A 10,663-nucleotide genomic window follows, 5' to 3' on the forward strand; every position below is an offset into this window, starting at 1 on the left:
TGCTCTGAGGATCTTCTTTCCTTTTAAATTATGAGAAACAGGAAGAGAGAAAAAAATCATATTGTTTTCGTGTGTGAAGACTTCTTTAGGCTTCTTTACTGAACAACAATTTTTGTGCCTGTTTCTTATACCATTTTTATTTTGGAAAGTAGAATATTTATAATTTAGTAGACATTGCATGTTAATACTTAGAGGACTGCACTATTTTAAGCTTCAAAAGTGGATCAGTTCAGAAGCAGCCACCAAAGCATACAAAGATGAGATTTGAATGCCTAAAATACATTATATTAATATATCTTCCCTTTCTTAGTCAATCACTGATCTTAATAATAGCCATGCTGCATGCATATCCGTCTCTGATCTTGCCTCACTTTCAGTTGTGGGAAACAAAGCTGATGAATGAATACGAGTTCTCTGTCTGCTTGATCCTTCTTAATAACTTGTGAATCCAGTGGCCAATTTTAGATAAATTTGATGAGACACTTGAAGTTTCAAAGATACTAAATTCATAGCAGTTTCATAAGAAAAAAAAAAAAAAGACACCCGATGGAGAAAGCGAGAAAAATCAATCACTGCCCCTGCTGGAAGAAAGAAGCCGTGTACCCAGATCTCTGCAGTTCTCTCCTGAGCAGGTTCTCGTTCTAGTAAGATGCAAACCCTGAAATTTTTCAGTGACTGGAATGGTCACAGTTGCCTTGCCAGAGAGCCACGGTGTTCACTGTGCCTTTGGCTCTCCTGATCTCATGGTGAACACTGTAGTTTCTCAGGTTTTTGGCCTTTCATACAGGAAGGGAACAGAACTGATAGCAGTATGTGTCTTTTCTTTGTCATCAGGAAACTATACCTTAAAATTTCAGGAACGATGCTGAACGGATTTGTTCTTATTTCTTACGTCTAATTTCTTTTAGCATGTTTGTACTGTTGAAAGGAGCCACTAAGGAGCAGTCTTTTAAGATTGGTCAAGAAATTGCTGAGGCTGTAACAGCAACAAACCCCAAACCGGTAAAACTGAAGTTTGAAAAGGTAAAAGGAAAATATTTTACTTTAAATTTGTTGGATGAAAACGTTGTTGTCCTAAACAAATGTGAAGATGAAAGATTTTTCCGGACACTGACTTAGTAAATGATATACAACAGTCATGTGCTTTACTGTTTCTGCAGGCATATTGCCAGCTCCTTCTTAGTGCCTTAATGGCCCTGTCAGAGGAGTGTCGCAGAATGAACAGAAAGAAGTATTCTCACTTCCACGTCAGGATGCCTCGGGGCCCTTGCCCTGGCAGCACCAGGCAATTTGAAATTCCCTACTCATCAAGTTTTGGATCTGTCTCTCTGTTTTGTATTGTATATATACAAATCAAACAAATGTGTGCAATTTTGTAGATAAAACATACTCTATCCCTTGGAGTGGTGTCAATGCATTAATCACTAGCCTGATGTTTATTCTTCAGCAAACCTTAGCACACTTCAGGATATGTCCATGTGATACATATACATATAAAATGAAAAACCATAAATACTCATCCAATAGGTTTTTGGAACAAGTATGAATGACATCAAGACCTTTATAGAAGAGCAAGGCAATGTGATAATAATTTTGATGGAAGTTTATCATTGGAAAATCATTAGCAATCAGTTCAGATGCTCTAGGCATTCCAAAGTACATACCTGACTCAACAGTTGTTGAATCATAATTCATAAGCAATCTGCCCATTTTCACTGAGAACACAGTGGAAAAATAATAGCAAGAAAAGTCAGGATGCTTGTGGAAGATGCAGCTACCTTTCCTCACTAATGTACAGGGACCCTTCCCACTTCTCTTAGGTAATTATGTCATTAAGCTGAAGGAGTTATTAGTCAGAAAAAATACCAGGCACAAAGATACACTTCAGTACATGTCTGAGTGCTTCCTTTCAAGTGCCCTTATCCACCTGTGGTCAGAAAATTGAGTCCTCTCCTAGGGTGGCTTCCTAACACAGGATGAGGAAACCGCCTTGTATATGTGGTCTCAGAGCTGGAGCATCCACTCAAGAAGTGAGACAGCTACTTTCAGGGCCCTCTTCTGCCAGAGGGAGTCTGACCTTGCTGCTTCCCATGAGACCCGGCAAGATGTGGCATTATCCCAGTAATACTGGAAAGGGACTGTTCCTCATTCTTGCTTTTAAAGCTGGCCAAGGAATGCTGACACAACCAAGAATGAAATAAGAGGTTGGAGAGAACAAACGAGAGAGCGTGGCTCTAACAGCCTTTCGTGAGGAAACTGTTCTCCAAGCACAGGCATCTAAAGAACGTGCTTTCCCCAAATCAAGATACTAACTGATTTTAGGCACCCCATAATTAGATTGTTTGAAAATAGGAGGTTCAAAAGCCACCGCTACTGATGAGAAAATTTTTTCTTTTCTAATGCTTAAAATGAACTTTTCTTTTAAGAGTGGGAGAATGCAGTTACATTAAAAATGCTGACAGCTGCAGTCCAGAAAAGTAAGGATACTTAAAATGAATTACCCTGTGTGTCACTTCTAATCTGAGCTTTGAGTTGCTTATCCTTTACAGCTAAGTAAAATAAAGTGATTTAAGAACAGAACACTGCTGAATCCCCACTTCTTCAGCTATCCTTTAACGTTACTTTGAACTATTTTATTGGTTTTAATAATTTAAAAAAAAAAAAACCAAAGTATTCTTCATAAAACTCTCTGTGTTCAGAGCCACCTTATATTCCCAGCACATGTTAGATTGGGCTATCTTCTTTTTAAACATTCCAGGTCTACTTGCCATGTGTCCTGCAAACTAAAAAGAGGTATGTGGGTTACATGTATGAAACACTGGACCAAAAGGATCCAGTATTTGACGCAAAAGGCATAGAGACAGTCCGAAGAGACTCCTGTCCTGCTGTTTCCAAGGTAAAATACTCATGCATTTCTTCCTGAGTAAAAATATAGTATGCTGTTATTTCATTGTATATTTGTGCTTTCTCAAAGTTTCTAGCCCTTGAGAGTTGTCTAAGATTTTGTTTATTTTTTCTGGCAAGTAGTTTGAAAGACAAATTGCAGATCATGCACAGCATTACAAGGCCTTGCAGTTTCCACCTTATGAGCTTATCTTTCAGCCTCTAAAAACCTGCAGAAATCTTATCAGAGTGCCCAGAACCCTTATCTCAGCCCCACGTAAGTTCATGAGAACACTATCCTTTATCAAGTCCACTTTACACAGTAATAAGTACAAGTGAGGCACATTAAAAAGGCTCTTGTTAATCAAATCAAAACAAATTTATCCCAGTAAGAAAAGTACGCACTTAGGAGGATTTACTTCTTCTTTTTAATTTCTATTTTTTTGTTGACATGGCCAGAAAATCATGGCAAAACACTTTAAATGACAGGAAAAACTGTTTTCTTTCTTACTCTGGAGAGAAATTGAAACAGCCTCTAAGCTTGGGCATGGATAATGTCATGTAAGATATGAAATATCAGAAAGCTGACTTGATCGAAATTGGGATTGCATTGATTTCTTTAATATTGCCCACTATCCCAGAAATATTAATCCTTATATTTATAAGTTACTGTTAATAATACATAACTCTTTCCTTAGAAAACAAACTACTATGAGAGGAGAATATGTGAACTGGAGAGTCCTATTTGTGTCAAACTGAGAATAAGTTGTTCCAGTAATGTGTTTATGAATGTCTTTGAGTGGAAGAGAATTGAGTGGTGTCATATTGACGTGCTAGTTCAAATTTGATAGTTTTTTCTAAACAGCATATAAATATTTCCATATAATTCACTGAATTATATGGAATTACTGATTTTGAGTTAAATGCACATGTTTTGCTCACCTTTCTCCTTTGGTTTTAAAGATACTTGAGTGTTCTATCAAGCTGCTCTTTGAAACTCGTGACATAAGTCAGATCAAACAGTACGTTCAGAATCAATGCATGAAGTTATTAGAAGGAAAAGCCAGCATGCAAGACTTCATCTTTGCAAAAGAGTACCGAGGGAGTTCTGCTTACAAACCCGGGTCCTGCGTGCCAGCCCTGGAAATCACAAGGTATTGAGAGTAAGAAGTGCTAACCATAGGTTTTTCTCTTGACCTGTGTACTGCCGAGTTAGAGATACCAATGCAATGTCATCTTCAGAAACTACCGCAGCAGTAAGTGAAGAGAAACCACGCAAATCAAACATCCCTGGAAGCAGTTTCTTAATGCTGGAAAGAGCCACACATGATCAAGAATAAGACCTCTTGTCAGGACAGGGTGACAAAGCGTTCCCTGCTGTTATCTACATTTTTGGTTATGTTCAAGGGCTTGACTCTCCATGGTTACCCATTGCTCATGGGTACTAGACGTTTTAGAGAAAAAATAATAATAGCGATGTCCATCGCATTAGTGCTGTGAAATACGTTATCAGGCATAACTTTTCATTTTTAAAAATGTAACATAGAGTAAATATTTCATCCTATTAGTATTTTTTGTTGTTATTTATCACTAACAGATAATATGAGCTGGCACATTTTGCTGGTTTCACCTTGCTTAATACAAAACATCTTCAAATTACGCTCTATTTTTTCTAATAAAATAAAAGTGATGTTCTAGATTGATCTCTGCTTCTAATTGAATAGAGTCCTTTGCTTTCTGGGCACCTGAGCTCACTTTAGTACTGCAGCTGCTCTTTATTAAGATACTCCTTTAAGGAAGAGGTAACCAGAAAGCAGCCTGCATGCAAAGCCAAGCGACCTGAAATGGGATGTAGCTGTAGGGCTCTTGTTCCAGGTTCTAAAATCTGGGTCTGATTGTGAGCCAGATTAACACAGCTTGTTCCTTTGCTTCATAATAGGGGCCAACTTCACTCTTCTGGAGATCTGCTAATATGATCAGATATCAGAAATTGCGCAGGTGTTTTCCTTGCTTGTAGTTTATCTCTGGATGCATTATAAAAGCTATTTTTAAACAGGAGAATGCTTGCCTACGACCGTCGCTCTGAACCGCGAGTTGGGGAGCGAGTACCCTATGTCATTGTGTATGGGATGCCTGGACTGCCTCTGATCCAGCTGGTGCGACGGCCCATTGAAGTCCTGCAGGATCCCAACCTGCGGCTGAACGCCACTTACTATATTACCAAACAAATCCTGCCACCGTTGGCTAGGGTATTCTCACTTATTGGCATAGATGTCTTCAGCTGGTATCACGAATTGCCAAGGGTAAGTGTGTTTAAAAACAAATATATTACAAACACAATGTATCTATATAGGGTTTGGTTGTATCATACTTTTTATATGAAGTTTATGTGAGGTAACAGCAAAGGTTATTTATTTTACAAGGCACTGGTTTGATGTCCAGACACGCAGACTTAACCATTAGATCTTTTGGGTGATTTCTTCATTTACTAAATTTTTTTTTTTTTCCTGCTAACCAGTCTGCTCAGGGTTGGTCTTAGCCACATTGTCATTTTCTGTTTTCTGACCCCTTCCACAGTTCAAAAGCGTATTTTGCTATAATTGTTTATTTTTAGCAGTACTCATATATGCATCCATCTAGCTATGTCACCTTTTAAATCTGTCTATAGTAGATGCCAGAACTCTTGTTTTTCCAAGATATTCCAAAGATCTTTCACAGAAAAGGTAGCAATGCCCAAGCAGCAGGAACACTTTAATTAATATTACCAGGAGTTTTAAACTGGCTATTTCCAGAAGTTAAAAAAATCATTGATGAGATGCAGGAGGAGAAAAGTTAACTGGATTTTAGCTTGCAGTCCCACTGACAAAATGGATATTGAAAAATCAGTGTATTGTATAGTTTGATTAATGTGTTTAATGTCTACACTAAACTACACRCTACCCTTCAGCAGCAGGGTGGTGCATCATGTTTCCCACTGCAGGCTTTTAATATAGCCCCAATTTATTTCAATTCTGCTTCTTTCCTGTACCTTTCCGATTGCACTGTGAACAGTCACTTTAAGTACCTCCAACAAACTGCTTGAATAAGGCAAAAACAGTCCTGGCTTGTGAGGCCAGGACACTTCTGGGGGCTTCGAGGCGGCCGTGCAGAGTGCAGCGACTGGGTGTTGGAATGGGAGGCCAGGGGGACAGGGAGCAAGGAGCAGCATAAAACAAAAATCACGCAGGACCTGAAGTGAGTGCGGAGGAAGAATCTCCCTGGGTGGGGGGCAGTCGTGGAGCTTGGCCCCAGGAGATTGGGGAGCCGCAAAACGACGGGCGGCAGCTCTGTGACCACRGAAACTCTGGGAGGGGAGGCAGGATTCAGAGGCAGCTGGGGAGGTGCAGCCAGGGGCATCTTGGGATGTGAAGTGGATCAGCACCTACCAAAATAACACCAGCAGGAAGCAGAGCTTGTGAGATGAGGGCAGGACTTCAGCATGTGACTTCCAGTTGCTTCTCTCTCCTGGTGAGCTTTACTGTGAAATAGGTTGCAGTCCGTGGGTGGGCTCAGTTCAGCCCATCATGTCAGGGCAAGCGCTGTGCTCTTCAGACCAATGCAATTCATATTAGTGATTCCTGAATAAACCCATGCCCTGCAGGCTATTTTAGCCTTTCATATTCCTTTTAAAAAAATCAGCTATGTAATCTAGCAGTAAAGCAAGCTGCTCTCTTAAAGTTGCTCACCTCTTTTTTTCAACAGATTCAAAAAACTGCTTCTGCTGCCCACAGTGAGCTGGAAGGCCGAAAAGGCACAATCTCCCAGTATTTCACAACCTTACACTGTCCCGTGTGTGATGAACTGACCCAGCATGGGATCTGTAATAAATGCAGAAGCCAACCACAGCATGTGGCAGTGATTCTCAACCAAGAAATCCGAGAGCTGGAGCATAAGCAAGAACAGCTGGTCAAGGTATGATGAAAGCGTTGGCAGATGTCTGTCAGCTGAGGATACAGAGAGARGCTGGAATTTCAAAGCAGTCTGTTACTGAATACCCTCAACAGAAATAGGAAGCACAGTCCTGGTGTGAAACTTGTTATAACTCATTCATTTTTCCCATACCTGTATTGCTCTTAAAGGCAGCCTAGCAGCTGTTATCCACCTTGGCTTTGCATAACATTGAAACCAAAGGGAGAAAAAAATCACAACAAAAGAAGCTTTTCTCTTTTTTTTTTTTTTCTCCTTTAAAAGTGTCTTATAGGCTTTGTAGGTTCCTTTATATAATGACAATGATGGGAAGTTATAAAACTGCATTGAAAAATTCCACCTTTGTTGTATTAAAATAAGTAATGATGTTCTAGTTTAGTAGTAGCAAAACATGTTTGTCCCAGGAAACTAATTGTTTTTTGTTCCAATTCCTCTTGATAGAAATTTTCCAAATTGTTTTTTTCCCTTGAGCTAGAAGTCAATTAAGAGGGTAGCAGGGTAGCCAGCTGTGCTCGTGAATATATTAAAGCAAGGCACAAAGCCTCCCCTAGCAGAAGCATATGCACAGCCTCACCTTTTGTGCTGTAGTATTTTATAATTAGTAAGTATTTTTGTTAAAGTTGATTTTACCACTAGCACTGAAACATTTTGAAGACTTGCCTGAATTGCAGGAATATAAATGTTCGTGTAGTCTGGGCATTGATTAGCTATGTTCCCATGGGGCTGTGTTGCTAGAAAACCACTATAATTCACAATTCATAAATATTATATTACTGAGATTTGGACTTTATTTTCTTGCTCTATTTCATTATATTTGCTCTCACCTCCACTGTAAATGGCAGTAGAGAAAAGCGATGCATGCTCTGCAGTTTCCTGTGGTGCTCTAAACCTTCTACATTGTTTTTGTTCTGGAATTTAGCAAAATCTGGCAGATTGGTCCAGCGCCATGAAAGGATTAGTGGTTTTGATCACAACATTCTCTTGTCTCTTCAAAATGCAACAGATCAGCAAGGCCCGGCATCCAATTTTAGTCAGTATATGATTACTCAGCCCCTGCGTAAGAGCATGTGAAGATCTATATATCCTTCATAGCTTAAATTCTTGGCTGTCTTAAATTATAAACATGCCAGAGCCAGCAGAAAACTGATATGCCAGCTAAGCGCCACTGAATCATACAGTATTTCAAAGCTTGGCTTAAAGATTATTTGCCCTATAATAAGGCTATAGACTTCCTCACTACACACAAATTGAACTTAAAAAGCATCTCGAGTACTATATAGTTTGGTTCCATTGCATTTAAACCAGCTACAATCTCTTTAGAAAGAGCTAGGGCAGACTGTGATTTCTGAGGTTCTTCTAGTGATTACAGATCTAGAACAAATCCARTTTAAATCCTGTTCCTGTTGTTACAGTTTCAGGTCAGAGGGCAGGTTACCAGTGCAGTGTGTGAGGTCTGAGTGACAGTGGCTGTTCCTCTACAGCTAGTGTTAGTTTGCATTTCAGTTCTTCAGTGGTTTAATCCTGATACAGTTCTGGCTGAGGCTTGCTGGTACTCAATTAATCTAACAAGGAAAAACAGAATTAATTCTAAAGGAATTAGGGGATTCATTGATACAATTTTGACTTGGAGTTGTTGAAACTGCACAACTGAGTGCAGCAGGGGAGGTCAAAACTTGGGTGTTACAAAAAAACAGGAATGTGGTTGGAAACGGTTATGAGATCTTGGAAAAACTGTTGGGACAAGCAGATACTGGAAAAGATTAAAAATAAAAGAGCAAAGCAGGGACTTCTGTTAACTAATTGGACTATATAGCTACATTTGGAGAAACTGTGCCTGCTGTTACTTTTTTCAGTCAGGTATCTCATATCAAAAGCACTTTCAAGTAGATAGTCAATACTAAGTAGTTTCATGAACAAGAAAACCAGTGTAACCTGCTTGCCTATACATTTCTGTCTTGGGATTGATTAACTTTGACTAGGAAAGTGCAAACTCTAATTGAAGCTTTTCTTGAAATTGGAACATTTTTATTAAGTCTCTATCTTACATGGAGAGTAACTGCAGAGTAATGGATTATGCCTTTTTTCACTAGGAAACATTTATATAGGATCAATTTTATCATAAATGTAAAAACTGTCCCATTTAAATCCACTCATTTATTTAGCATTTTTCCCCAAGTGCCACCACACATGAGTAGAACGTAAGTGGTAGGACTGCAGTCAAGCCATTGCTCTCTGCCCAGTTCATGGTAGGTGACGCCTGCCTGCCAGGCGCCGGCGTTGGCAGGAGGGAGGCTGGAGCGGAGGAGAAGGGAGCTGCTCCGGGTTCCTCTGGGCTAGGGAGAAGCTTGGCTGGCTGCCTGTGGGGCTGCACCTCTTCTGTTGGTAAACCTTCAAGGACRCAGTAGTCCTCTGTGACTTATTTATGATAACTGAATTATGTTAACCTTATTTATGTTAAAAATAACATTTTGCTTTTTTTTAATATATGATCTAGATATGCAAGAACTGTACAGGCTGCTTTGATCGACAGATCCAGTGCGTSTCTCTGAACTGCCCAGTACTTTTCAAGCTATCCAGAGTAAGCAGAGAATTATCAAAGGCACCCTATCTCCGCCAGCTACTTGACCAGTTTTAAATGATCTGTGTTACAGGATTCCAGGTGCTATTTTTTCCTCAGTGTTTACCACACTAAGATGATTGTGCATGGTGCTTTTTCAATTCTCATCTAGTCCAGGATTTCCATTCTAACTGTTGGGTTTATTATCTGAAGAATAATGAACATTTATCATAACTAAATTAAAATGCATTTGTTGATCTATGAATAGCTCACTTTTTAAGATGTACAAATTCCTTTTTTCTTTCTCATTTCTAACATACTGTTTTATAATGCTGATGTTGAAATAGCTATGTGTAACATCTTGTAAATCCATTTCAAAGYAGAAGTCAAGTTTACTTCCCAGAGGAAGGAGCACTGAAAACCTCTTGAAACGATAAAACCATTAGTGTGTGTTCTTGGACTGTCAGTATCAAGACGTGTTACTTATATATTATCCATTCACTTTATAATTTTGTCTGCGAAATATTTTGTAAATACACTTTTTTACTTTTCAAACAACTGAGTAAAATAATGTGCAATGACTTTTATACAGATAATTTTAAAGTTGGTTGGTATATCTCCTTCTAAGTTTTGCTTGATTCCAAGTAGATTGTTATTTTGATCAGACTGTGCAAACAGTAGTATCATGTGTAGCATTTTGAAACATTATTTTCTAAAAATTGCTGTCTTGCTTTAGCTATTAATGGGGCATTGTGAGGAACTGTGCAAAGACATTTTTTGTTACAAACCTGTGGGACTGTTGCAATACTTTAAATATAAAATTTTATTCCATTTTTGCTTGTTTTGTATAGGCATTTCTATTGCTTCTAAATATGCTTAAAATATTTTCTTTCCTTATGTACTGTACAGTTAAATCTTATTTGCCACCATGTTGACAAAATGTGTATTTAGAATATTTGTATAACTGTATAAAATGGAAAAGGAATTATGTGGTCAGTGCATTGTTTTCTAAACTGGAAATCATTTTGTTTTAGAAGTTAATAATGGAAACCATATTAAAGTTGAATAAAATGATATGGTAAAAATCTGTATGACTTTTTTTTTTTTGCACTCACATTTGCAGTCAGGCTTTGTCTCCCTCCTTTGGCACACCAATAGTTAGAAGCATAAACAAGATGGGTCAAATAAGATTTAAGAACTTGCAATTCAGCTTCCAGCATACACTTCATGGTCTAAAACCTTAGGTTATCAATTCTT

General features: G+C 38.6%; 1 protein-coding gene across 3 annotated transcripts in view; it reads left to right on the forward strand.

Moving 5' to 3' along the window:
- Positions 1-10,494, forward strand: part of REV3L (REV3 like, DNA directed polymerase zeta catalytic subunit) — a 123,112-nt gene extending 112,618 nt beyond the window's left edge. Inside the window, exons 27-32 of one of the 3 annotated variants that reach the window (XM_026065528.1) lie at positions 909-1,023; positions 2,759-2,896; positions 3,847-4,037; positions 4,940-5,186; positions 6,625-6,834; positions 9,344-10,494. In XM_026065528.1, the coding sequence (XP_025921313.1) occupies positions 909-1,023; positions 2,759-2,896; positions 3,847-4,037; positions 4,940-5,186; positions 6,625-6,834; positions 9,344-9,484 (1,042 nt within the window). In that variant the 3' untranslated portion in view covers positions 9,485-10,494. The other 2 variants (XM_026065530.1, XM_026065529.1) reach the window with 2 other exon arrangements.
- The last annotated feature ends 169 nt before the right edge of the window (positions 10,495-10,663 follow it).

The sequence above is a fragment of the Apteryx rowi genome, unplaced genomic scaffold (genome assembly GCF_003343035.1).
Source record: "Apteryx rowi isolate R43461 unplaced genomic scaffold, aptRow1 scaffold_229, whole genome shotgun sequence".
Taxonomy (NCBI): Eukaryota; Metazoa; Chordata; class Aves; order Apterygiformes; family Apterygidae; genus Apteryx; species Apteryx rowi.